General features: G+C 38.6%; 1 protein-coding gene across 1 annotated transcript; it reads right to left on the bottom strand.

Annotated features, from left to right (window-relative positions):
• Positions 1-4,014: 4,014 nt before the first annotated feature.
• Positions 4,015-22,252, bottom strand: MDH1 (malate dehydrogenase 1). The gene is made up of 9 exons (XM_029937463.1): positions 22,105-22,252; positions 16,777-16,875; positions 15,837-15,933; positions 13,212-13,387; positions 11,313-11,435; positions 6,127-6,303; positions 5,520-5,633; positions 4,889-4,978; positions 4,015-4,338 (listed from the first exon to the last, which is right to left on the bottom strand). The coding sequence occupies exons 1-9, from the start codon at positions 22,105-22,107 to the stop codon at positions 4,213-4,215; spliced, it is 1,005 nt and encodes a 334-aa protein (XP_029793323.1). The 5' UTR covers positions 22,108-22,252; the 3' UTR covers positions 4,015-4,212.
• Between the last annotated feature and the right edge of the window lie 2,205 nt (positions 22,253-24,457).

Below are 24,457 nucleotides of genomic sequence, written 5' to 3'. Positions count from 1 at the left end.
ATCTTTATTTTTCTTTGAGATTTCTTATTATAAGCTACATAGGATATATAAAGGACTCAAATTTGCATGGTAGGCTTTTTCATGTTAAAAAAATACCAAGCCTATATAATTTTCCAGTAGATTAGTCTGGTACTTTAGCAGTGGAGCAAGTGATTTCCTTCTATCACTAAGCACAGTGTATGTAGTGAAGAGAAATAACATTTATTTGTCACCTACTGAGTGTCAACAACCAATATAAACATTAATTTAATCATATGTGGTAGGCATTGTTAATCTTATGAAAACTCAGGATGGCTAATACTGTCAATACAACCCACAAAAGTATCAGTCACCAATTAGATGACATTAATAGGAAAATACGTCAAAGCTCACACTGTGTTCCTGCTGAGTCAGTAACCCTCGTAGTAACCAATCAATATTCAGAAACCAAAACATGGATAGGTTTCTGGTTTTGTTAAGGTTGTTTAAAAGCCATCATGGATTCTTATTCCACTTCCTTCCTTCCAACCTATTTTTGTTGCTTTTTGGTTTTCATAGTGAAATTCTTCAGTTTGTATACTAAAAGGGTAACTTCTAATAGACTTTGTCTCTGGCCAATATTCCTTGGGAAACAGTGTGGCTGGCTTAATAAAGGTCTTGTTGAAAAAAAAAAAAGAAAGGGTTTAGAAGAAAACCAACTAGAATGTACTATTAAATATGTAACAATAAGACCCAGAAGGCTGTTGCTTTTAAAATAAATCAGACTCAGAGCACCTGGGGTGGCTTACCTGGTTAAGCATCCGACACTTGATTTTGGCTCAGGGCATGATCTCATGGTTTGTGGGTTCGAGCCCCATGTCAACAGCATGGTGTCTGCTTGGGATTTTCTCTCCAGTTCTCTCTGCCCCTCCCACACTTGTGCACGTGTGCTCTCTCTCTCTCAAAATAAACTTTAAAATACAATAAATCAGATTCAACAGTGTTAAAGAAATCCACCATGCTTTCAAAAATTTATCCACACATATACGTACATGTGTGAAGTAACCTATTTACAAAAATAATGCAGAATTTTTACAGTAGTAAAAACTAGAAAGAATCTAGAAGTTCATCAACAGGTGACGGACTACATAAAATTGATATATTCACTTAATGGAATACTGGAATATTACACAGCTGTTCAAATGGATTAGGCAGCTCTGATCTATAGAGCTCTAAAATATATATTTATATTTTTCTTTTATAGTTTGTCATGTAGATCTAAAATATATTATGAGGGGGGAAAAGAAAGCACAGAATTGTTTATTTAGTATAATTCATGAACAGAAAAAGGAAAGATAAACATATACCCACATATATACTTGGATTATACATTGAATATTTCTGTACTATAGGCAAGGAGACAAAAATGGGCTTTAGGTGGGTAGGAGATAGCTGAGTAAAGTTTCTTTTCGCTATGTAGCTAGCTCTTCACTCAAAAGGAAAAAACCTCAAAATAAATCTATGCATTTGTATTTTTTTCTTCCTGGAATGTTAAAAAAAAAAACCCAAACAAACCCTTTTTTCGAGTTTGTATCTGTGAGAGAAGGAAGGGGCTTTTGGTTTTCATTTGATGTCATTTCACTGATATTCTGACAAGTATCTGTTACTTTTATATTGAAATATGACTTAACTGGTAGCAAGGTTATAGGGTTTTTGCACTTGCCCTTCTTTATGCTTTCATGCAATTAAAAAAAACCAAAACTTTTATTTTTTATTTTTTTGAAAAAGTTATGGCTGACCCACTTCTCTGTTGTTTAGGAAACATTACCAGGGTCATGATCTGCCGAGGCCAATTCTCCTCTAAGGTTAATTTTATTCAGAATGTATCTTTTCTGGAAAGTTTTTGAATCTAGCTTTATTGGTTTAAAATGTAATGTCCTTTGCCCTATAATTTTCCACCCATGTGTCATTTCCTCAAGTTCTAGTAAAATGCTTTGAAAGTCCTGGGACTTTCACAAATGACCACATGCTTCTTAGGGGCACACTTTCCCGGGCCTGGGAGAGGAGTCAAAAAAATGCTTTATTCTCTTAGGGTGACAGAGGTGAATAGCATAAAGAAATGGCAAGTAGGGGTGATGGTCAGCTTCAAGTTGTGATTATTCAAACACAAAGCCATGCTTCAAAAGTACAGTTGGTGAGAAATTATTTCTACAAGTAACCTACCAGATCTCTCCAAAGCATTATGACCGCTTTATGTGATCCCTGATTTTAAGGTGTCCTTGAGGTTAGTTTACAGAGTCAAATAATAGGCCAGTTTATCCAAAATGGACTACAAAATAGAGGTGAATACATTATGGAGTTAAATTAATTTTGTCTTCCAATTCTATCATGTGTATCATCTTATAACTTTTATACATTCTTTCATCTGACATTAAAATGTGCATTACATTTTGTCTTCATGCCCAAAGACATTATTTTTGAGAGACAGAGTGTGAGTGGGAGAAAGAGAGAGGGACACATAATCCAAAGCAGCCTCCAGGCTCTGAGCTGTTAGCACAGAGCCGGACATGGGGCTTGAACTCACAAACCATGAGATCGGTGAAGTCAGATGCTTAACTAAGCCACCCAGATGACCCTTTATTTACTTAAAGTAGGCTCCATGTCTAGCCTGGAGCCCAACACAGGGCTTGCACTCAGCACCCTGAGATCAAGACGTGAGCTAAAATCAAGAGTCGGATGCTTAACCAACAGAGCCACCCAAGTACCCCTTAATTGCTCTTTTAAAGACGAGTTTGACTTCTTTTCTGGCTTATGTATCAAGAGGAGTGAAGGAAATGATAAAAGCCAAAAGGGAGGAGCAAGATTATGTTGTCTTCCTCCTCAGCCTCCTGGTCTCCCTCTAGTACTGTTTCTCAGAGTTTTTAACTCAAGAAGCAGCTGGCAAAGAAATATTTGCAGAGTCCCAGCCCCAGAGTCATGAGCAGAGTATAGAAGGGTATGTTTGGAACTGAGGCTAATTTAGTAACTGGCACACATTCACACTTCCTATACATTACATTAAAAAATTCATTCATATGAAATTGTTTTATGCATCTGATTAATAACAGTTCTTTTAAAAAAAGTTTGAGAGAGTGTGGGGAGAGGGAGACAGAGAATCCATGCAGGCTCCACACTATCAGTGCAGAGCCAAATGTGGGGCTTGAACTCATGAACCACTGGGCTCATGACCTGAGCTGAAATCAAAAGTTGGACCCTTAACCAACTGAGCCACACAGGAGCCCCTGATAACTAGCAGTGCTAAAAGCGCTTTTCATTCACTTGCTGTTTTTCTTTTTTGCATATAAAATGAGATGATATACGTAGGTTTATGTAACAAATCCAACTAGGTAGCTGAGCACCCATTAAGAGCACAAGGTTAGGCCCTGAGAGATTTGATATTATGTACAATTAATTAAGTATAAGAATGGAAAGCTAGGTCTCCTTATGAATTTTGGAAAAAAGGACTAATTTTTTTTTGAATAATACTGTTTCTAGTAAGAAGCTGAGATTGAGAACATTCCCACTAGCATACATTTCTGTGGCATTTACCAGGGTCAAATGTAAATTATTCCTTATCTGCTGTAAGGTATTACATCCAGGGAAGATTTATTACCTTTTCTTCCATCACAAAAATGATTGTTCTAATTTCATCCAATGGCATTAAACTGTTAACAGTATTTCTGCAACCTATTTAACAGATAATGTTAAAATCAAATTACCTACAGAGCATGAAGTAACCTTTAAGATGTAAAAAATGTAAGTGTTTAATAGTCTAATGTAGGGACGTTTAAAAATATATCCTTCAGCAGACGGATCCATTAGCACAGGGGGATTTTCCTATTCTGTTTATTAGAAGAGAATTATGCTTTATTTTGTAACATTTTCCATCTTTATTGCTTTTCTCTGGTTAGAAGGAGAAATCAGTATTAAGCTGGGGTATGTGCACATTTGTTTTCTGAACAGAAAGGAAATGTTAGCTGGAAATTAGAGTCTGAATCATCTTCATTTGAATATATATTTTATTTAGAATGCAGCACTAACAGCATGATGATAAACTGTCACAAATCTATACCAAGAAGCACACAATGTCTCAAATGTGTTGTTTTTCACAAGAGATTTAAGTAATAGCATCACTGTTGTTTGGTACGAGAGTCAAAGACGACATTTGGATTCTTCAGCTCTGGAGCTTTTAGTACCATCGAAACGATGGTCTAGTCAGGCAGAAGAGAGAAATTCAAAAGCAGTTTCTTTTTCTTCTGCCAGTTCCTTTGCAGTCAGATCCATCTTCTCACGAGAGAAATCATTAATAGTGAGACCTTCAACAACCTTCCAGGTCTTATTCTGTTTAAAAAATAATTGCGAATAAAAGATTTACAATTAAATGAGAACTGATCTTTCAGCAAGCAACAACTAAGATTGATGTTAAAGCTACAAGAGTATCTGTTTTTAAAGTCTGAATCCAAAGAAGCAAATCAAAATCCAGATCTCACTAATATATAATTCTGGTAAAAATTCAACACTTGGATTTAAAACTCACTGACTCTAGGAAAAAAAAAAATCTTTAAATGAGGATTGTTAGCAAATGTGAAAAAAACCCAACAACCAAAACCTAATGACTTTAGTATGGTCATAATCAAAATAAGATTCTATCGGTAGGTAGCCAATACTAGAGACATAATAACAAAGTGTGTCAGTGGCAAGAGCTGAATCCTGCTTTCCAGATTAATGTCATTCTTTTAGTAACCTGAAGGTGTCCTTAACACAATTTTAAAGCTGAGAAAAATGTCTTAGTAAAAGAACAACCTTCTAGACTAACTTATACCAATATTAATAAAAACATGCAAGTACCCTCCCAGAAGGGAACGAGGGAAATAACCCCAAAATACCTCACCTTGATTGTAACAGGGAATGAGTACAGCAGATCATCAGGAACACCATAGGGGTTGCCATCAGAGATAATGCCCATGGACACAAATTCTCCCTAAAAATAATCATCAACATTTTGTATTCTCATGGTGCTTAGCAATTAGTTTACACAAGCAAATGAACATGAACTAATGAAACTACACCAGGTCCCGCTTTCTCACTACGTGCTAACTCCAATACTGTGTAAGACAGCATCACCAGGCACTTGCACGACAGGGTAGCTTTTGTGTGTATTCTCTCATTCCACTCTCCCCATCCATGTGGGAAATAGGCCAGAGAAACATAATCCTCGTTTTCTAAATGAGGGAGCTATGGCCTTAACATAGGTTTTAGGAAAACAGTCACAGTCCCCATGTGAGCTAGGTGTTTTCCATATGTCATCTCATCTAACCCTTAACAACCCTGTGAGAAAAGCCACGTAAAAGACACAAATAGTTCAGAAAGGTTAAGTAATGTTCCCAAGATTTTTCAGCCAGTAGGCAGCGGAGCTAGGATATAAACCTAAGCTGCCTGACTGCAAGGTTATGTTCTTTGCACAGCACAACATCAGAGGCCAAAAATAAAAGAGCGGCCTGTACAGATCACTGAGTCCTCACCTCTGGGGTTCCAAACCAGATGTCTCTGACATGGTCACAGATGGCTTTTGCAGCAGACATTGCACTGGAAAGCTTTCGAGCCTTGATGACAGCAGCACCACGCTGCTGCACGGTCTGGTTGGGGACAGGCAGAAACAGTGTTACTTGATCATGAGAGCAGATGAGAGCTAATCCTGGGATGAGAGACTGCAACCATAGTTTAACGTCTTCTCCAAAATTATGCGACTACCCGGTGGGGGCCTTACCAACCTATTTGAGTTGTAAGCACCAGTGTTTCTGAAAAAAGAAAACTACAAGTTCACACAGGAAGTTTACTCCATTCCATACAAAGAAATGGATCTCATTATAAAGATGAACTGGGTAACTGGAGGGAACTTTAGTGTTTCCCATTTTAGCAGTCAATCTTGACTGCCACACAACAGACCGGATCAGACTGGATCAAGACTGGCTTTGTATGACCTGCAAAGAAAGTATGTCGTCACCAGAGCAGTTGTGAAAGGCCTGCTCTCCTTGAGAACCACTTCACCCCCACCCCTTGGAGAGACACTCAGGTCAGGAATGTGGTGTGTTTCTCAACAGGCACGGCGGCTGAGAGAGGTTTTCTTACTGTAATGAATTCTCCTTTGAGCCAGCTGTCATCCTTCAGAGCATCATAAACACCAACTTCCTTTCCTTGCAGTTTCACCTTGGCATGGCTGACATCTGGATACTGAGTGGAGGAATGATTTCCCCAGATAATGACATTCTTTACGTCATCAGAAGTCACACCAAGTTTAAGAGCAATCTAGTGAAATAGAAAACAAACACATTACTTACACAAATGCTTTTTATTTCAATTTGTGCCTGACAAACACCCTTAAAATAAAAAGCCTCTGAAACTTCAAGTTACGTTGATTTGTAAAATAATAGTGTTATTATTATTATAACTTATTGCTTGGTTATTTCCTAAAGCTTAATAGTATAAGCAAAATGTGAATGTAAAACATTACAGAGTAGAATATTTGAGAGTAGAGAGCACCTCAGTTTGTGCTTGACTTATCATTACAGTGGGTTTGTAAAATATAAAACACCAGCAAGAGGTTAATATGGTTTGAATATATAAATGTGACTCTTGCTTTGTTGTTAATACTTCCTTGGAAATGTCTCCTCAATACTTCTGGGCAATCAGATCAGAAGATGGAAATTCCTCCATATTTAGGGGAAATTTTTATTATATACCATATAAATAGATTAGCTAAGTTTCAAATAATCCTATGAAATGTTGGAGTTGGAAGGGATTCAGATTGCCAAAAGGATGACTGTCCTCAGTTTACAGAACAGGAAACCAAAGGAAAGACTCAATATAATACTAAAATGATACCAGAAGTAACAATTTTTTGCTGTAGGTTCAAAAAGCACTTTAAGGGACATCTAGCTGGCTCAGTTGGGAGAGCATGTGACTCTTGATCTGGGGGCCATGAGCAGGAGATCCATTTTAGGTGTAGAGATTACTTTAAAAACAAAAAAACAACTGAAAAAAAAAAAAGCACTTTAGGATCCTGTATGTCTTATAGTTACACAACTATGAATTAAGCTATGTAGTACACTAGCCATAGAAAAGGTTAGAAAGTTATGTTTGGGGTGCTGGGTGGCTCAGTAGGTTAAGCATCCAACTTTGGCTCAGGTCATGATCTCACAGTTCATGAGTTCAAGCCCCACGTCAGTCAGTGCAGAGCCTGTTTGAAATTCTCTCAGCCCCTCCCTGGCTTATACTCTCTCTCTCAAAATAAACAAACAGCGGCACCTGACTGGCACAGTTGGTTGGGCATCTGACTTCAGCTCAAGTCATGATCTTACAGTCTGTCGGTTCAAGCCCCCTGTCGGGCTCTGTGCTGGCAGCTCAGAGCGTGGAGCCTGCTTCAGATTCTGTCTCCCTCTTCTGCCCCTTCCCCGCTCTCGCCTCTGTCTCTTTCTCTCAAAAGTAAATAAACAGTAAAATAATTAAAAAAAAAAAAAACTTAAAAAAGAGTTAGGTTTTGAAAGATTTAAATAAACAAAATCAGTAATTTTGCTATTGCCTGATAAGATAATGTACAAAAAGAAATTATGGTCAGTTGTATGTTTATTCTTAGATAGCAGAATGATGATCAACCAGAAGGGAATGTTTCGGGAAATAGTTTTTAAGAGCTGATGTGTTAGGGTAACATTGTGCGTGATTTCTCTTTCTTTCATATTACATTAAGAATGGGAAAGAAAAACAGCTGTGCCAGAGCTCACAGCTTTTGCATACATAAATAAAAGCACTGCATCAAAAGGATAAATATGCTGATAATTTAAAAAGATTTAAAAATGAAGGATAGCCCCAAATTTGAAACAATCCCAAAGTCTTTCAAAAATGGTTAAACTGTGGTCCTTCCATATGATGAAATAAATGGGAGTAAGTGGAGAAACAAGAACAAGGAATAAACTAATGATAGAGGGAACAACTTAGATGGGTAGTAAAGGCATTTAACAGTATAAAAAGGCCAGTACAGGGATTCTCTGTACTGTTTTTGTAACTTCTGAGTCTATAATTATTCCAAAATAAAAGTAAAAAATACAACAACCAACCAAACGAAAAGGACACTGATGGAAAGGCCAATACCTAAAATGCTTGCAATGACCGGATTCATCTTTACCCTAATTTATTCTGCCAAGTAAGAATCAGATTGTGTGTACTTTCACTATAACCCTTAAGTTGAGACTGGTTTCTTAAATTCTACAATCCTTAAGGGTGCCTGGATGGCTCAGATCACAATCCTCATGGCTCATGCTTTGCACTGACTGTGCTGAGCCTGCTTCGAATTGTGTCTCCCTCCTGGCCCCTCCCCCACTAGCGCTCTCTCTGTTTCAAAAATAAACATGAAAAAAATTAAATCCTACAATTGGATGATTTTAAAAAAGTAACCTAAAATTTTGTTTCTGACATTTAAAATCACTTCTCACCTAAACCCTGCTTCATCTAGAGTTCTGCAAGTATTAAGACTATTAAGCACATCAGTCTTCACAAAGTAGCTGGATAGTTTGTTTCTAGAGAATCCAGTTACTGACCTACTTAGTGGTTGAGGCAGAGTGGTGTGCGGTGCAATGAGTATCATTTTCTGTGTGTGATGCCCTTTCACGGACTAGGGAAGAACCGCCCTTACTTATATTTAGTAGGTATCAGAGAGAAAAGGGAAAATTTAGCACGGGCAAGCAACCTAAGATGTCTATTACCAAGAAATAAGAACCTATACCTTCGCTGAATGCCAACCTCAACTGCTCGAGTGCGGTTAAGATAAACTCCTTCCGGGCCTCTCTCCTCCCTCCAGGAAGCTCCCTCCTTCCTTTGTCCTTTGCCTACTTCCTCTCTCTCTCTCTCTTTTTTTTAATTTACTGAGCTAATTCACTTCTGTCTGGACAGCAAAGGCCAGTACTTTGCAGATGTAGTTTCTAAATTTCACTCACATCAGAGCAAGTCTAGATTAACATGTATCCAGGACTGCACTCCCCTACTCCATTAGATGCTGTCATGTCTGCCATGTAGATGTGTTAAACAGTTTTGGACTGATCCTCCAGCCCCAGTAATTTTCTTTCCCTTGATACCAGCTAACTAGTTGTACTAGCAAATCACTCTGTCCGCACAGATACGTAGCTCTGGTTTGCAAACACACAGGGGAATTCTGCAGGAGCTAGACAGTCACTAGGTAGCTAGGTCCTGATTTCCAAAATGGATTATGTAAGTTTGGCAACATTCATGTAAGAAATAGTCTTCGGATTTGTTATTTTTCTCACTGGATTAACAACTTCTATGGGAGGAAGAAACTGCTTTTTCAAAAACTTCCTAAAAGCTCTCACTGTGCCAGACTGACATGCTGGAACATGTGCCAAAAGTTAAAGTCTAACAAGCTGCTTTTTCTCTTTCCTCATTAGACTTTTGCCCCTATGGGCAAAAGTGTTTCAAGCACTGAGATAAACTGTCACTTAATAGTACCTCTAGAAGCAGAATTTTCCAGTGCCTACCTCCACCGAGGTCTCAGTTCAAACAACAGAAAACCAAGTGTCCTTACCCTTTTTCCCTGTGGTAAGCAAGTAACTATGTTGCAATCCAGAGCCCACAAATGCAACAACGTTTCATAGTCCCCAAAGCTCCTGTCTCCACTTATTCAAACTAATTCCTGTTCCTTCCACCCACCAGACTCTAGCTAAAAAAGGGAAAAAGACGTAAGTCACAGCCTAAAGTCTCACAGGAAATATTTGCAATTTAAGCTTGTTACCTGATGACCTTCTAAATTAACTGAATATTCAAGGAGATATATCTGAGGTGTGGCTCTTCTCAACTTTGGTTATATCCTTCTTACTACTACTAATACTACTATTACAAATCATTAAGATTAAGTAAGAACAACCAATCTTTATTGAGTTTTACTATGTGAAAGGTACCATGATAAGCATTTAATGTAGATCCTATTTAATCCACATAGCTTCCCTTTGAGATAGATGGAATTATTATCCCATTTTATACCTTAAATATACTTTCTCAAGGTCACACAACTAGTAAGAATGGACTTAGGTCACCTGACCCCATTATGTAAGAACACACCTAGGGGTTTGGAGTCAGATGAGTCTAGGTGCCAGGATCCCTGACCTTTCTGGGCTTCAGGTTTCTCATCTGTAAAACACAGATAGTAACATACTTCGTATCATTTTTAGAATTAAATGATAAATTACATGTGGACCATTCAGCTTAGGGTAGAAGCTTAACAAATGTCAATTTTTTTCTTCTTTACCAGGTACTCCAAACTTGAAAGTTGATCAATTATCAGTTTAAAGCAGTGCTTCTCCAACGTAGACTTCAGACTATCTTTTGATAAAAACTTTTCTTGAAACTAGAACCCTGAGCTTTGCCATGGCTTTTGAAGTGTACCCGGATTATCTAGACTCAATAAAGCCTAGGAAAACCAGTACAGATGACTGGATGTGGCTTCTCATTCTTTAAAAACCTACTGTTATTACCCTGGTCACGGATTCTTTGGCACATTTATCTACGACTCCAAGGGGTAAGGACACTTGAGAACAATTAAAACTTAGTTGCTAAGTAGTGATAATTAAGAAGTTTTATGGAAACATGTAGAATATTAAAAATATACAAATAAAATTAAATATACAATTAAAAATTAAAAAATCTGAATCTGATTGTTTAGCAGTAGGGAAAAAGGAGAATCACACAAAACAAAAGCTTAAATCTTTCTATGAAGTTCTAAATATCTGACAAAAATCAACTAAACTATGTATTGTCATGTTAATTATACTAATGACTGATTTTAACTACTATAGTAAGAGAGCATTAGGAACAGCATTTTAAGTAGAGTTATCAAATGAAATATAGTCAAGAAAATTTTTTTCATTTTTTTAAAAGTTTATTTATTTATTCTGAAAGAGAGAACGATAGAGTATGGGAAGGGCAGAGAGAAAGGGAGAGAGAGAGATCACAAGCACTGCACGATCAGTGCAGAGCCTGATGCAGGGGTCGAACTCATGAACTGTGAGATCATGACATGAGCTGAAACCAAGAGTCAGACATTACGCCAACTGAGCCACCCAGGTGCCCCTACAGTTGAGAAAATTAAGTATGAAGCTCAGCCTCCTTACGAGACTATAATTAAGGGCTCCCTAATAAATTAGAATAGCTTCCTACTAACAAAAACAATAAAAGAAAAGATTTAGCTACTTTAAAAGTGAGAGAAAAGGTTTTAAAGTTGAGCACTCATAAGATTTTAAAAGGTATTTTTCTACCTGAGCTTTAGCTCGGTTGTGATCCAAACGAGTCAAGCAGCTGAAGTTCTCCTTGGGGATGGATGGTGCCGACTTGCAGGCAGTCAGGCAGTTGGTGTTGGCTGGGTTTCCCACTACAATAACCTAGGACGCGCAGGAAGCACAGCAGTTACAGACCGTACACTGACTGACTAAACTATCTCAGAGTAGGACTGACGAACAGTATCATGGAGTCTTTGTATCAGGTTTGTGTGAACAAAACACGCATAGTTACCACTATAGTTTCTACTGTTATTTCCACCCCATTGTTAGCGTTTGGTGCATTGACTGAAAATGTGTCTTTAAGAAAGCTACCAGTACGCACACAAGTTGCTCTCCAGGTGGCAGTGTCCAAGACCTGAGGCACACGTCTTTCTACTTTGTTTTGTGCCCAGAGACGGAACATTTATCTATTTGCCCCAAAAACAAGAAAAAAACTCAAAAAGTAATCTAAGGCTCTTAGACATCAATTCATTCATAAAGTTTTCCTTCTTAAGTAAATAATCCAAGAAAAAATTTCTACTTGAGCAGTTCATTTTGGGACAATGATTTGTCTTTATTAATTGGGAGTTTTTCAGTCTTCTCCAATCCTAAGAATTGACTGGGATTTGCTAAATTACAGATTACCAAATCCTACCCACTCCATACCTATTTAGTCAATCCTCAGTAGAAAGCACTTCAGGCCACTTTTTTTTTTAATTGAGGAGGTATGATATACTGCTTTATGATATAGTACAGGAAAATATATAGGAAAATCCACCATGGATTTCCTCATTCAAGTTTTTTAAATCTTTAATAAAACTATAAACTTACCATGAAATAATGTCAAAGTTACTGAAGAGTTGCAAGAATAGTGCAAAGACTACTGCCCACATCCTCTTTACTGAGATTCCTCAACTTCCTCCATCTCTCTCTATACACACAGACACTATCTATTCTGTCTTTTAATTTTTTTGGCCCGTTAGAGAGTAAGCTGAAGACATGATACCCCAAAGTCCCTGAGTACTCCAGTGTCAGTGTGTATTTCCTCAAAATGGCACTTTTTCGCTGAGGGGTTAATTACTGTGGAAGCAGTACTGCAACTCCAAGCAGCCTGGAGCAGTCCCAACAACGTTGTAATTTTTTAAAAGACCTATGGATTTCTCCTCAACTTATTTCTACTATTTTCTATTAATGACTACAGAAGAGTAAGCTATTTGAAATGAATTCCGCAGAAAGCAAAAATTCAGGTTTATGTAAATTATTATAACAGAACATGGTAATGAGCAACTTTAAAAATCTTAAGCATTTTTCTCTTACCTTGGTTTAAAGTCAAGATAGGGAAGAATAAGTGTATCAAAATCAGTAAAAGCTCTAATAAAGTCTTTTTGCTATGACAGCTAAGTTCTGGTTAACTGACACTTAATTGGTAAAGGAGTCCTGATTATCTTGAACACAAAGAGATAAAAGGGAGTTATATCAATCCCACTGAAGCATATCAAAATTCCTCTGAAGTGAGAAAATCTGAAGCATTTCAGAAGCCACCACCTCCCTTTGCTGAGAATGCAACTTACAGCCATCTCTCTCTACAATCACAAATCCAAATGTCTGAACAAGTATTTCCACACAGCTAAAAGGCACCAGAAGGTTGTGCCTTTTCTAGAAGTCTGTAAACTAATGCCAAGTTTCCATAGTACAGTAAGGGGAGAAATATTTTTGAAAACCTTTAAATAAAAATTTCTACATTATAGGGAAAAAAAGTTCTATCGAGAAAGTTCCCTGTTTACTGAACACTGCACAGAACTCGGGGGGGGGGGGGCAAATAATTTTGCCTTCACTTAAATGCTGAAAGGAGTTTTAAATGCTGATAATGAAAAACCCCATACAATACTGTATGGTCACCTTAACTGACTTCTTGGCATATTTCTCCAAGGCTGCACCCTGGGATTTGAAGATTTTCACATTTGCTTTGAGTAAATCTTTCCTCTCCATGCCATCCCTTCTTGGCATAGAGCCCACAAGAATGGCCACATCCAGGTCTTTGAAGGCAACATCTTCTTTATCTGTTGCGATGACATCTGCGAACATGGCAATAAATACAAAGAGCTACTGAAACACCAAAGTCTGAGGTCTTCTTTTTCACATTGCATCTACCCAGTAATTCTTTCCCTTTGTAGCAAATGTTAACTTTTATGTATCACAATGTTAAAAGTTTTTGGGCCTAAGAAGGGAAAGACAATATAGTCAAAAAACAGAACATCAGCAGCAATGCAAATTACATTTATTTTGCTTTTCCTATTTCAGTAATTGTTTCAAATCCAAAAGCTCTAGAGCTGTTTTATAATGAGACTGTAAGGTATGATAACTTTCAAAGCAACATTTGTGATTCATACTAATTATCACAGATAGCATGAAAGAGAAACTAATTTATCTAATTTTTAAGTTGTAATTACTTTAAGGTCTAAGATCTGAATCACACATTCAAAATAATGTTCATTGAGGAGTTTTGTTCCAGGAAAAACACTATGAATTTTATTTTATCAAATTTAACCTTAATATTTTGAGCACGAAGACAAAGAGGCTTAAACAGATTAATTAGCTGCCATCAAAAAGCAGTGAAGCTGGTAATTCCAGCCTCGGGCGGTCCAGAGGTCAACCACTATTTCACTGTATTAGTCCAGAAGCATCCACTACTTGTTTTTTGATTAAAGAACATATGTCATTACTCTCTTTTGTTGACATTATTAAAAAGGCCATGACCAGTGCTACAGACTGAATGCTTTTGTTCCCCACAAAATTCATATGTTGAGACCTAATCCTCAATATGATGGTATTAAAAGGTGGCGGTCCTGTGGGAGATGAAGAGGTGAGGACTGTACAGCTTTTACGAACGAGATTAGTGCCGTTATGAAAGAAGTCGGAGAGGCCCCTCACCCCTTCCACCGTGTGAGGGCACAGGAGGAAGACAGATGTCCATGAACCAGGAATTGGCTTCTCACCAAAGTGTGACCACGCTGCTCCCTTAATCTTGGATTTCCCAACCTCCAGAACTATGAGAATTACATTTTTGTTGTTTGTAAGCCACTCAGTCCATGGTATTTTTGTTCTGGTAGCCCAGATGGACTAAGACAACTGGGATTTAGCATGGTCACTGGTAAATTTTTAGGGTGGTCAACTTGTGTCACAGTAAGGGTGTTGTAAAGCCCCCAATAGGCATATAAGGAAACGTCAGTGGGGGGGGGGTATTCTTCTTCTAGACATGCATCCTTATTTGCAGAACTTTCCCTCCCTGTTCACAGCTAACCAGGGACAAGCTGACCATTACCTAGACCCATTAGACAGAGGAACTCAGCAGAGAAAGGAATAAAAATGCAACAATGCAACAAAGTTGATTTGGAAAAGGAAGGTGAGTTGTGTTCAACTATACTTCAGTTAAAAAAAAAAAGAAAGAAAGAGGGCGAGGAGGGGGAGCCAGCAGAACAGCTTGGGCAGGGTAATGCACTCTCTTATATAATATGCAAGCAGTGGTTTAGGCAGCTCAGTACTCCTTCTAGTAAATGTTTATGGAACAGGTATGAATTCTGAGCATGGTTTCTCTTAGGTGTGCATATATTTTGCTCTGTGTGGACTTATAAGAGAACATTATTAATTAATCCTTACTGAAAGAAAAAGATCATAATAAAAGTATACCTAAAGAAAAATATTCAAATTAGTATACAACTTGACCTAATGTTTTAATGAAATTTTCATGAAACTCGATGAAAGACTTCTGTCTTACATTTGTGCAATAGTTCAATGATTCTCAAAGGCTCTTAGCAGAACTCTCATGGGCTTTCAAACTATGCAGCATATGATTAGGCCTATTTATGCTATATCTCAATCTGATGACGGCTGTGGGTTGGGACTTTACGTGAGGGACCAACCATTTTCCAGCCTCATGGCAATATGGCTTTGAAAGACATCACTTAGAGTTCAAAAGTTCTCCATTAAAGGTGCTACTGCTACTTTAAAAATAGATTTTAAAGACCAACACAATGTAGATAATCTCAGGTGCATTAACTCTTGTGCAATATTATGCTTAAATTATATATAAGCACCTTTGAAAAAAGGCATAGTCCTTTAACTGACACTGGTTATTTCTTGCTTTTCCCCTTATTTATTCTTGGTATACATTTTACCAAGTAGTTTTAGCTCAAAAAACAAAAACATTTCTATTTTTTGAAATAAATATTTTTAAATATTTATTTATTTTTGAGAGAGAAAAAGGGCGGGGCAGGGAAAGAGAAGGAGACACAGAATCCAAAGCAAAGTCCAGGCTCTGAGCTATCAGCACAGAGCCACATATGGGGCTCAAACTCACAAACCATGAGATCATGACCTAAGCTAAAGTTGGATGCTCAACCGACTGAGCCACCCAGGCAACCCCCCATAACACTTTTATGAAATAGTTTCTAACTGAGAGGCTGGTTAAAAATGTAGCTTTTGAGTGACATAAAATAATCTTTTTTTTCCTCCACTCCAACTCACCTTTCAGGAGGGGAAGGGCACAGTCTTGTAGTTCCATTAGGACACCATCTAGGACACCCATCATGGGAGTGATATCCAACAGCACGAGAATTATAGGCTGCCAAATAAATAGCCAAAGACAGCATCTGTCAGTGTAGCTTATGTCACTCAGTCACAAAAACATCCTCCTGTGAAGTCTTTGCTTATTTGGTGTATGTATGTGTATAATTCCCATTATTTAGTTATAATTATTTTAGGAGGTCAGGCTATCATGCCACATTCAGAAAAAGGAATGCTATAAAACAAGCAATAGTGTGCTAATAGACAAAGTAAAAAGTATCACTATTATTGAATTTTAAAGGAGCATACAGGGAAGAAATATCAAATTGAAGTGACATGCCACAGCTCGCTCTTATAGTTCACAGCTATATATCTGATTGTAGTTCATGGAAAGCTAAGTATAGTGTCTGGCATGAAAGAAGAACTTGATATCGATGGGTGAAGAGAAGTAATAAATGAATTCTTTAGAAGCAGATTTTAGCATAACCAGACCTGCTGGAATAGGGGGTCCCTGCTTTAAACTGGAAAGCAGATTTGCCTGTCCGACTATTTTGTGTCTAAAGACCATTCATGAACAATGAAGTGCTAATTCGGTGGCTTTCTCTCCCACATGACTCTCCCTACTAGTTACTGTTACTAGTGAAAACCGTCCACTGACTGGCTGATACCTGTTGGCGGTACCAAGTCAACTAAGTACAGTATGTGGAACAGTTCGGATTTGCAGAGCATTTTCAATGTGCAGAAGAGCACATGTTAGTAAGATACCAGCTTATATTTATAGCAGTGTGCCTAGTACATTTATTTGGATAACCCATTCCTTCATCATTTAAACATTTCTTTGAAACTAAATACAGGGTTTGTTGACAATATTGTTTTGACTTGAGGTATATAGAAGACCTACCTGGTCTTTACCAAAGACAGATCCATTTCCAATGCTGTACAGCAGTGAATATGCAATTTGACCAGCTGCTCCAGTCACAAGAACTCTGATTGGTTCAGACTGTAATGAAAGAGACTCATTAATTAACATCTTATTTACAATGCCATTTTACCCTAAAGATATTCAGGATTTTCTCTGTAACAAGACAACCACATACTTTAAAAAAGTTACCATAAAATTGTAAAGTTTCTTCCCATTTGGCTTAGTAGAAGACTAACTTATTTCAGACTTGTCCCAGTAAATATAGCATGCACCAATCAACTCAGCAACTTCTGGAACATGTGTTCTTTGGCTGCATTATTTCTGTGGTGTTATTTACCTCTGTTATCCTGGATTTACTTTCAAAATCATATCCATCTTTTTAAGACTATTATGCCACTACAATAGGCCTAACGATGTGGATGTGCCTTTACGTGGTGATTTAAACTCCGGCAGCCATTATAGCTTTATGCAAATCTCCCCACTCCTATCTGCTCAACAGAACCCTCACACCAGGAAGAGGAGTAATAGTGGTTAAAGTTTTCTAATTACAATGAATCAGAAGGTTTTAATAAAACTATTAATCATGATTCAGCTTAATTACTTGAAGGAGGAAAATTAAGTCTTGGAGAGAGAAAAACAAGAAAATTAAATCTGGATTACAATAAATTTTAGTATTAAGTAACAACAGCAAAATACAGTGACAGTTGATAACCCGATTCCAAGGGAAAATTAATTTTAAAAGAGAGGAAGAAGTACAGAGAGTGTAATAGTTATAATAGAAGTTGCCTTATAGGCCTTAACAGATCCTGAACAAAACACAGATGTATGGACAAAAATAATAACATGTTCAAAGTGATGATCTGGAGTCACTAAAAGAAAAAAAAAAGCTCAGAGAAAAAGATAGAAATATTTCTATTAAAAGGAGTTAAACAAAAATGTTTGGAAACTTAGTGGATACAATTTACTTAGATGGAAACATTTAATCAAGGTCAACTGTTCCTTTCCTTGACCAAGCTGGGTAAATGGACTTCCATTGTTTCACATCTATTGTTAACCAGCAGGAGAGAAGTGGCCCACTGAATTGAATGGTGAAAGAAGCCTTGGATTTCTTTATATTTAGAATTCTCTCTTCCAGGTGAGTCATGTCTTTGGGATAGAAGGAGACATCTCCAATGACCTTCCAACCCTAACCTATGAAGGTCAGCAATTTGGAATCCATAAAAATCAAAGGAAAAAATTCTCAGTAAGAAGTGTCAACAGTTTTATCTATACATAGCAGACTATGTATGCTTTCTTCCCAAAGATGTGACGAGGGAGTGAATGGAAAAAGGGAGAAAGCTATGGAGAGTAACTATGTTGGTTACTTCTCGACCTTCTAGGTCTCTTCACCATCCTCTTCAACTTTTCCTGTAGGCCTTCCCTACCCCTAGAAAAACAAAATAAGGTAATTTCCCCAAATAAACCAATTTTATTACAATACATACTTCTGTTTCCAAAGAGATTTTAGGTTCATAAAGAACTGATTGTACATGGTTATCTTTTTTTTATCATACGGCCTTTACATGTTTTTAATTGCTATTTTCCCCTCTTCCCTTGAAGTAGAGTAGGTGAAAAAAAGGGAATAGAGGAAGAAATTATTCTTTCTCTTTGGAAGGCGATCTTTTTTGTTTTGTTTATTTATTATTTTTGAGAGAGAGAGAGAGAGAGAGAGAGAGTGAGTGAGCGAGCGAGCAGGGGAGGGGCAGAGGGACAAGGGGACAGAGAATCTGAGCTGTCAGCACAGAGCCTGATGCAGGGCTCATACTCAGAAATCCTGAGATCATGACCTGAGCTGAAGTCAGGCGCTTTAAGTCACCCAGGCGTACAAACTTCTTAAGGCCAGGGACTTTGTCTATTTTATTTACTTTGTATTGCAACTGCCTACAACAATGCCTGGCATGTAGCTGGAGCTCAAATACTTGCTGAAGAATAGTTGGGTCTTGTAAAATAACTACTAAAAACCTGGAAATGTCAAAGAATGGTTTGGAAGCAAACTTAACATGCTTTAAAAATTTGTTTAAGTTATTTTATTCATATCTACTTGCATTGAGAAGGTTGGAAACTTAGTGACCACAATAATGCCAGCTATAGTTGGCAAAGTTATGTCACTATTTCTAATGATATGGTCTTATAAATCAACTGATATACTGTTATCTCACTTCATTCATTAAACAATACACTAATGAATATCTATTATGTACCTGGTACTACTTTAGGCCAGAGGATCCATTAGTGTGAACCATGAGGAGGAAACAAGATAACCCAGCTTTCTAAAATGAGGGCCAGGGAGGTGGCAGAGTGTAGTAAAGAGATAGCCTCTAGACCCAGATGTTATGATTTTAAATCCTGACTTTACTACTCATTAGCTGTATGTTTTTGGCAAGTTACTTAACCTCTCTGTATTCAGTTTCTCCACAGTAACATGGAGATAATGATAGTACCTAACAAATAAAGCAGTCATAAGGACTGAAGAGAGTTAACATAAAAGCATTAAGAACAGTAAGTAGCAAATACTATAATTATAGGTCTCTGTCACCATAAAATTTTCCACTAAGGACTCTTATACCCTATGGTTTTCTACTTACATGGCTGTTACTCTCTACTAGACTGTGTGAACCACTACCCCTCCCTTGCTGTGAGAGCAGTCCGCCTTTGATTCAAATTTGCCTGCCCAGATAGTATTCAACAAATATTTGTTGAATGAATGAAAGTGCAGAGTTAGGAAACGTATAAACACAGGCTACTTCAATGTAAAGCAAGCCAGGATAAGAAATGAAGGGCAGTGTGAGCATCGCTATCTGTAAAGCTTACAGGTAGATTGTTAGAACACAGTAATGTAGTCATCAATCTTAGGTGTTAATTTTAGCTACTAAAAAATGTGTTCCCAGGACCACAGTCCTTAGTGAAGAGGTTGTGGCCAACTAATCAGCAACTACTAATTCAATCTCAGCAGTTTCCTTCTATGTCAACGAGCAAACTATTTCCACAGATAGGTATTTCTGTCTTGTTAAGAGGATATGAAGCCTAGTCAAGTGTCTGAATGTCTGATTATGAAATGGGAAAGGATGTGTATTTGGTTCTTTTTGCTCTTTGCAACATTGCAGTTGAAAAGCAGGAGGGTGGGAGATTCCTGCTGACTTTCCAGAACATTACAGTGTGAAGACAGGTTACTATTCTTTGCTTAGACATCTGGGCAGTCAGCCAAGATCCAAAGAAGGAATGTCTTTGCTCTTGGCAGGGCTCTAATGACCTTCCTGCAGATTCAGACTCTTGCGCATGTCTCAGTTGTCAAGCTTGAATAGACGTGTCCCTTCTGTTATTCTACAGAAAAACCCATGTATTCTTTTTTTTACTTTCTAATTTACATCCATTTCTGTAATATAAAAGACAAACAGTATCACTGAGATTCCTTCATACAGTTAATTCTTGCTGTCGCTCCCTAGTCCTGCTTTAAAAAAAATTGCTTTGAACAGCTTACAAAAGATGGCCCTTTTTAAACTCAATGATTGTTCACATATTCTCCTGAGGAGGAAAGAAAATTCTGAGTCACGTGAGACTGCTGTCAGTTTCAGCAGACTGACAGGAGTATTCTTTCTTATGGACATCTCTTGTGTTCTCTGGTGCCTGAGTGACCTTCTGGGGGTAAGGCCTAGTTTTATCTACTACGTAGCAGAACAACCTAAGAATGGGGGCTCAGCAGTCTCTATGTGACCTTGGGAAAAATCATTTAACCTCACCAGACTACTTTGATTTTATTTGTTTATTTATTTTGAGAGAGAGATGGGGGTGGTGGTGGTGTGAGAATCCTAAGCAGGCTCTGAACTGTCAGCATGATGTCACCAGGCTACCTTTTAAAATTAGACTAACCTCTAAATTCCCTTCCAATCCTAGAATTTCAATATTCTGAATTGCAGGGACAAAAACTATCAGGTAATACAAATGCTGATAAAATACTTTAGTTTGTATTTGCAGTATGTACTTTTATCTTCCTCCAGATGAAAATAAATTTTCAAAATGACTTGGTAATTGTATGGCACAATATGGTAGGATGAAAAGAGCTGTAAGACCCTTAGGAGCAAACTGTTGTATGACCTTGAGCAAATAATTATTTGAGTTTCAATAAACTCAATTTTAAGACTTGAAGTGGGGCAGATTTATCAAGATGATATTTAAAAGGTCCTATCCAGTTCTAAAATTATAAAGTCTCAGATTCTCTAAGAAGTACCCTTGCATTCTCGCTAAGATTATTAGGTCAGAGACCAAACCATCATTTAAATGACTAATTAAAAGTAAGAAACTGAGATTTAAGAATTAGTAGCTGTCACCGCTGGCCCCTTATAAAGGTAGAGGAGGTAGTAATCCCCTTACTTTGAAAATGTGTCTTACTGGGTTCAGGAAAATTTCCAAATCACTTAAAAACAACGGGAATAATGGAGGAAGAATAACTTCAACTATAAATATAAGTACTGAAGAAGTCTGATGTCAAATGTCACCTTCAAACAGCATGCAGATTATTTCTACGTCAGAGATGCCTCACCCCGACCCCCCTCCCCCTTTGCAGCAGGGACAAGATAATGGTGATTTAGGTATCCAGACCTTCACAAGATGGTTACATTGTATAACATTAAAAGTAGTGGCTCAAGAATTTATAACATACAGATCTGTGCTAGTGATGCTGCCACTGCACCACGTCGTAGCTTTACAAAAGATCAATGAACTGGTTTTAAATAACATTTTGTGAAATTAGATATGGCGGAAACACAGCTCTCGAAAACATCGATTGTTATCTGGAGTACCTAGTAAGCACTATCTTTAACCAACGGCCTCCTGCTTTCAACGGCTTTGTGAGAAAAGCCCTTAAAAACACTATGGGCTCAAGGAAGAAAAGGAGGTTAGGATCAAATGCCCCCCCACCCCTCCCATATCAAATCTTATTATCCTTATCAAACCCTATATCGTGCTTTGGAGAACACCCGAAGCTTCGTATTTTGCATCCCCGCCATGCAGCAGGACTGAGATCGTGCCTCTCCAAGGATAAATTTCTCTGGAGTCCTTGTAATACCCCCAAGTGGAAATCAATCTCTTCCCAATTACTGGGTCACTGCAACAACCCCCAAAAGAGGATTCGGGGCTTTACCAAAGGGCTCCAAGGACAGTGCTTTGCACAGCCGGTTCCCCCCTCCCCTTCAGCAAGTCCTTCAAATGTAAGAAACCACACACAAGGGCGCGAAAGTCGGAGGTAGGCAGGATCCAGGGGCCCACACTCACCATGATTAGGAACTGCGCGAACAATTTCGGTACCTGCAAAACGAACCTCCAGGAATCGGGTCACCTCTACCGCGGAACTGACTTGGGGAGGGCGAGCAATGTGAGAAAGAAAAGGCTCGGCTCCCAACCGCAGCGCCCTCTGGGAACTGTAGTTTATGCGACACAGATTCTGGCGCACTCTTCAACTAATTTCCTTCAAATGTTGAACTACACTTCCCGAAGTCAGAGAGTCTGCTCACGCCCTTCTCCCTGCGCTCTTCGTTGACTGCAAAGTAGTCCCTGAGAGCCGGCCGCTGTGATTGGAGGACGGCGAGGAGCATAAGACTTGTCCTTTAGGGAAAGGACCTGCCTGATGGCGCCCAGCAATTGGTGGGAGGGGAGGCATGTGGAGCTCGAAGGAGGAGATATAGATCTCTTAGCTACATCCCCCGCACGTACGCTTCTGCGACTTCTCTTATTCTCCAAGGGTAAATGTGGGAGGTAAAGAGACCTTCCGCTGCGTAAAGTCGTCTTGACCCGGAAACAAAATCTTTTTAAAAACTATTCACACCCTGGAGGGGCGGGAGGAATTGACGTGTCCCGAAGACTGGAAGGCTTCGCAGGTTGCTAAGCGACGAGGCGGGAGAGCGCGCGCAGGCACGGGCCGCTGGGGAGTACTTGAGGGATTTGTAGCTGCCGCAGCTCCGAATCTCAGGAGACAGAGCTAGCGTGCCGTGGTCTGCACTGTCCTCCTTCTCTAGGTGCCAGCGGACGCTCTGCTCTGATAGTGTCCGGTGACGAGGTAAGCAGTTTGTGGGGACGCTCCTTTGAGGTGGCCAGGGCTACTCCCGAGGCTGGTGAGCCAGGGCCCGGGGGCTAGGGGTTTGCGGTTAACCTGAGCGTTCGGAATGCCGGGTATGCGCCTTTTTTTTTTTTTTTTTTTTTGACCCGGGTGCTGACCTACTGGGCAGTGCCCACGAACTCGCCGGTCCCTCAGGGCTGAGTGTTAGAGCAACAGCGTTTTGGAGGGCGTAGTGCCCTGAAGTTCGAGCCCCTTCTCTTCTGTAGGATGCAGCTCTCTTAAAGTTAAATAAAAATATAGCGTTTGCCTGTGGGAAGTAAGCCCTTCCCTTCCTGGAGTTCACAGCTCAAGGGTCTAACTTTTTCTTTAAGTCATCCGGAATGTTGACACTTTTGTCTCTTCTTTTTTGAAAACTGGTTGCTGCATAAACCATCTTGACCTTTTGTAAGGAACATGTGGCACTTGAATGGGAGACACTAGTTCTTTCAGTCAGTATCTCACCTGGTGTACAACAACTCAGGATATTTTCATTTAAAATGAACGCTGCTCAAGAGAATTGTGCTCCCTGAAACCTTGTTTGATGTGGATAGGGAAAGGAAGATGTTCTGCTCTGGAATGATATATCTGTAAAGAAAATGAATGCAGTATCTATATTAGATGACATTGCTCTGACTTCTAGTTTTTCTCTATCACTGGTAATTGAATGCCAGATGGTATCTTTCAGTTTTACTCTCTTCATTTTGTACGGCTTGCTATTGTAGGAAAGAACTATAACACTTTACTTTCCAATTTGTTTTATCAATATTACTTATCATAACTGAATAATTCTCTTTTCTTTGAGTCACTTTATTCACTTGTTATTCTGTTGGACCCTTTTCTCCAATGCGAGTCACAGAGAATTGAATCCACGAACACAAATGGAGTTAGTTAATGTGATTTATTTCGCTTGGCCAAATAGCTAGAAGTCCTCAGAAGAGAGAGTGCCTTGGAGTATAAGTTCATGGCTTATACAGGCCAGAGTGTAAGACACCGGGGCACTGACTACATGACTTTCACCTGTTGACTTTGCCTTTGCCAGGTGGGGTTAACAGACTCTTAAGAAACAGGTTTACCAAGTTACATTCCTAGGGTTACCAGGATGGAAGTGGGTGAGTGAAAACAGTAGGTGGTATTTTAGGGTCTAACAATTCATATAACATACTTTCCCCAGTTTTCCTCTTAAGTCACATGTTGTCCCTTCTCAGTGTTCCTTGCATATTCTTTTTTGCTTTTTGACTTCTTAACATTGTAGTGTCTTTGTTCGTCTATCTACAGTTAATCTCTAAATGATCTACATCTTGAGTTGCATAGTTACAAATGTCAAATGCATGGTTACTTCTGTGTCAAAAAACTCCCAAATTTGTATTTTGTCCTAAATTCCAGACTCTGTGTTGAAGTACTTCCTCATTATTTCCACTTGATTTCCTAATATGCATCATTTTCACTTTTTATAGTGTTTTCTACTGAGCAATTAATTGTATATGGAGGCAGAACACCAAACCCTTTGATTTAGATAAAATGACCTTGGATTGC

The sequence above is a fragment of the Suricata suricatta genome, chromosome 4 (assembly GCF_006229205.1).
Source record: "Suricata suricatta isolate VVHF042 chromosome 4, meerkat_22Aug2017_6uvM2_HiC, whole genome shotgun sequence".
Lineage (NCBI taxonomy): Eukaryota > Metazoa > Chordata > Mammalia > Carnivora > Herpestidae > Suricata > Suricata suricatta.
This window is presented reverse-complemented; position numbering and strand designations above follow the sequence as displayed.

Excerpts from the sequence above, each read along its gene's own strand:
- MDH1 (XM_029937463.1), bottom strand. Across the intron at positions 11,436-13,211 it reads ATGCCAAGAAGTCAGTTAAG|GTTATTGTAGTGGGAAACCC; the intron begins GTGACCATACAG and ends TGCGCGTCCTAG. Across the intron at positions 4,339-4,888 it reads CATTCCCTGTTACAATCAAG|AATAAGACCTGGAAGGTTGT; the intron begins GTGAGGTATTTT and ends TTTTTTAAACAG.